Genomic DNA, 5,000 nt, shown 5'->3' on the forward strand with positions numbered 1-5,000 from the left:
AAAAAAAAAAAAAAAAAAATCTTTTAGTGAAATCATTCTAGGCAGGATCTGCTTACATTTAACGTAAACATTCTTTAAACCTTGAAATTTCAGATAATTTTGTTTTATGTGTAAAGCATATTGATATGTTTGTGAGAGTGCTCAGTGGCAACAAAAAAACATCTTGTAGTTGACCGAATCTGCTTTAAGCATTACGATGTCAAGTTATCCACATTTTTGGTAATTTTGATGTTGGCTTTTTTCAGGTTGGGCACAAAGTAGTTAGATGCACAATGGAGGGATTAGTGAAGGAAATGAGCCAGAAGGCGCTTCCTTCAAAACGGATAGAAGAGCTGCTTAAACTTCACCTAAATAAGGTAAAAGAAAATAGGTTAGATTTCTTGTTTGTATCTTTATGTATATATGCACACAGATGCACATGCAAAAACAGATGTACATGCATATACACTTACACTTAAAAGCAAAAATATGTATATATTCAAAACACATGAATACATATGTTCATGCACACACTGCATAAGAACACCTACACATGCACGCACGCACTCATACACATGTACACACACATACACATGTACACACACATACACATGTACACACACATACACATGTACACACACATACACATGTACACACACATACACATGTACACACACATACACATGTACACACACATACACATGTACACACACATACACATGTACACACACATACACATGTACACATACATACATATGTACACACACATACACATGTACACACACATACACATGTACACACACATACACATGTACACACACATACACATGTACACACATACACATGTACACACATACACATGTAAACACACATACACATGTACACACACATACACATGTACACACACATACACATGTACACACACATACACATGTACACACACATACACATGTACACACACATACACATGTACACACATACACATGTACACACACATACACATGTACACACACATACACATGTACACACACATACACATGTACACACATATGCACATGCTCAAATATATGCACACTTGCACATAGACAAACATATGCACACATGTGCAATACACATGCACACATATGCAATACACATGCACACATATGCAATACAAATACATACATATGCAATACACATGCATACACATGCATATACATACACACACACATGCATATACATACACACACACATGCATATACATACACACACATGCATATACATACACACACATGCATATACATACACACACATGCATATATATACACACGCATGCATATACATACACACACATGCATACATAGGCACACATGCATACATAGGCACACATGCATACATAGGCACACATGCATACACAAACACACATACATATACATGCACACATACTTATACATGCACATACATATACATGCACATACATATACATGCACACATACATGTACATGCACACATACATATAAATGCACACATACATATACATGCACACATACATATACATGCACACATACATATACATGCACACATACATATACATGCACACATACATACACATGCACACATACATATACATGCACACATACATACACATGCACACATACATATACATGAACACATACATGCACATGCACACATACATACACATGCACACATACATACACATGAACACATACATACACATGAACACATACATGCACATGAACACATACATGCACATGAACACATACATGCACATGAACACATACATGCACATGAACGCATACATGCACATGAACACATACATGCACATGAACACATACATGCACATGCACACACATATACATGCACACATACATGCACATGCATACACATATACATGCACACATACATGCACATGCATACACATATACATGCACACATACATGCACATGCACACACATATACATGCACACATACATGCACACATACATGCACACATACATGCACACATACATGCACACATACATGCACACATACATGTGCACACACATGCACTCATACATATGCACACACATGCACACACACATGCACACATACATATGCACACACACATTCACACATACATATGCACACACACATTCACACATATGCACACACACATTCACACACATGCACACACACATGCACACACACATGCACACACATGCACACATACATATGCACACACACATATGCACACACACATATGCACACACACATATGCACACACACATATGCACACACACATATGCACACACACATATGCACACACACATATGCACACACACATATGCACACACACATGCACACATACATATGCACACACACATGCACACACACATGCACACATACATATGCACACACATATGCACACACACATGCACACACATGCACACATACATATGCACACACACATGCACACATACATATGCACACACATACATATGCACAAATACATATGCACACATACATATGCACACATACATATGCATGCATACACATGCACACATACACACACATACACACACATACACACACATACACATACTCACACACATACACATGCTCTCACACTCATATACATGCACACACACATACATATGCTCACGCACACATACACATGCTCACGCACACATACACATGCTCATGCACACATACACATGCTCATGCACACATACACATGCTCACGCACACATACACATGCTCACGCACACATACACATGCTCATGCACACATACACATGCTCACGCACACATACACATGCTCATGCACACATACACATGCTCACGCACACATACACATGCTCACGCACACATACACATGCTCATGCACACATACACATGCTCACGCACACATACACATGCTCACGCACACATACACATGCTCACGCACACATACACATGCTCACGCACACATACACATGCTCATGCACACATACACATGCTCATGCACACATACACATGCTCACGCACACATACACATGCTCATGCACACATACACATGCTCATGCACACATACACATGCTCATGCACACATACACATGCACACACACATACACATGCTCACGCACACATACACATGCTCACGCACACATACACATGCTCACGCACACATACACATGCTCATGCACACATACACATGCTCACGCACACATACACATGCTCATGCACACATACACATGCTCACGCACACATACACATGCTCATGCACATAGGCAGACACACATGTATGTGTACACATGCTCACACACACGCATGCGTGCACACACATGCAGGCACACACATACACATGCAGGCACACACACACACACATGCAGGCACACACACACACACATGCAGGCACACACACACACACATGCAGGCACACACACACACACATGCAGGCACACACACACACACACATGCAGGCACACACACACACACATGCAGGCACACACACACACACATGCAGGCACACACACACACACACACACATGCAGGCACACACACACACACATGCAGGCACACACACACACACATGCAGGCACACACACACACACATCCAGGCACACACACACACACACATGCAGGCACACACACACACATGCAGGCACACACACACACACACACATGCACACACACACGCACACACACACACATATGCAGGCACACACACACACATGCAGGCACACACACACACATGCAGGCACACACACACACATGCAGGCACATACACACACATGCAGGCACACACACACACATGCAGGCACACACACACACACATGCAGGCACACACACACACACACATGCAGGCACACACACACACACATGCAGGCACACACACACACATGCAGGCACACACACATGCAGGAACACACACACATGCAGACACACACATGCAGGAACACACACACATGCAGGAACACACACACATGCAGACACACACACATGTAGGAACACGTACACATGCAGGAACACGTACACATGCAGGAACACACACATGTAGGCACACACACATGCAGGCACACACACATGCAGGCACACACACACATGCAGGCACGCACACACATGCAGGCACGCACACACATGCAGGCACACGCACACACATGCAGGCACACACACACATATGCAGGCACACGCACACACATGCAGGCACACGCACACACATGCAGGCACACGCACACACATGCAGGCACACACACACATGCAGGCACACACACACATGCAGGCACACACACACATGCAGGCACACACACACATGCAGGCACACACACACATGCAGGCACACACACACATGCAGGCACACACACACATGCAGGCACACACACACATGCAGGCACACACACATGTAGGCACACACACACATGCAGACACACACACACACATGTAGGCACACACACATGCAGGCACACGCACACACATGCAGGCACACGCACACACATGCAGGCACACGCACACACATGCAGGCACACACACACATGCAGGCACACACACATGTAGGCACACACACATGCAGGCACACGCACACACATGCAGGCACACGCACACACATGCAGGCACACGCACACACATGCAGGCACACGCACACACATGCAGGCACACACACACACATGCAGGCACACACACACACACATGCAGGCACACACACACACACACACATGCAGGCACACACACACACATGCAGGCACACACACACACATGCAGGCACACACACACACACATGCAGGCACACACACACACACACACATGCAGGCACACACACACACATGCAGGCACACACACACACACACATGCAGGCACACACACACACACACATGCAGGCACACACACACACACACACATGCAGGCACACACACACACACATGCAGGCACACACACACACATGCAGGCACACACACACACATGCAGGCACACACACACACATGCAGGCACATACACACACATGCAGGCACACACACACACATGCAGGCACACACACACACACATGCAGGCACACACACACACACATGC

The 5,000-nt window shown here is 44.8% G+C and overlaps 1 protein-coding gene across 2 annotated transcripts in view; it reads left to right on the forward strand.

Annotated features, from left to right (window-relative positions):
* The window catches only part of LOC113822723 (microtubule-associated protein futsch), a 34,647-nt gene that overhangs the window by 6,982 nt on the left and 22,665 nt on the right, over window positions 1–5,000 (forward strand). For both annotated transcript variants that reach the window (XM_070125783.1, XM_070125784.1), the window contains exon 2: window positions 246–356. In XM_070125783.1, the coding sequence (XP_069981884.1) occupies window positions 273–356 (84 nt within the window). In that variant the 5' untranslated portion in view covers window positions 246–272. The remainder of the gene's footprint in view (window positions 1–245; window positions 357–5,000) is intronic.

Source organism: Penaeus vannamei, chromosome 9, assembly GCF_042767895.1.
Source record: "Penaeus vannamei isolate JL-2024 chromosome 9, ASM4276789v1, whole genome shotgun sequence".
NCBI lineage: Eukaryota > Metazoa > Arthropoda > Malacostraca > Decapoda > Penaeidae > Penaeus > Penaeus vannamei.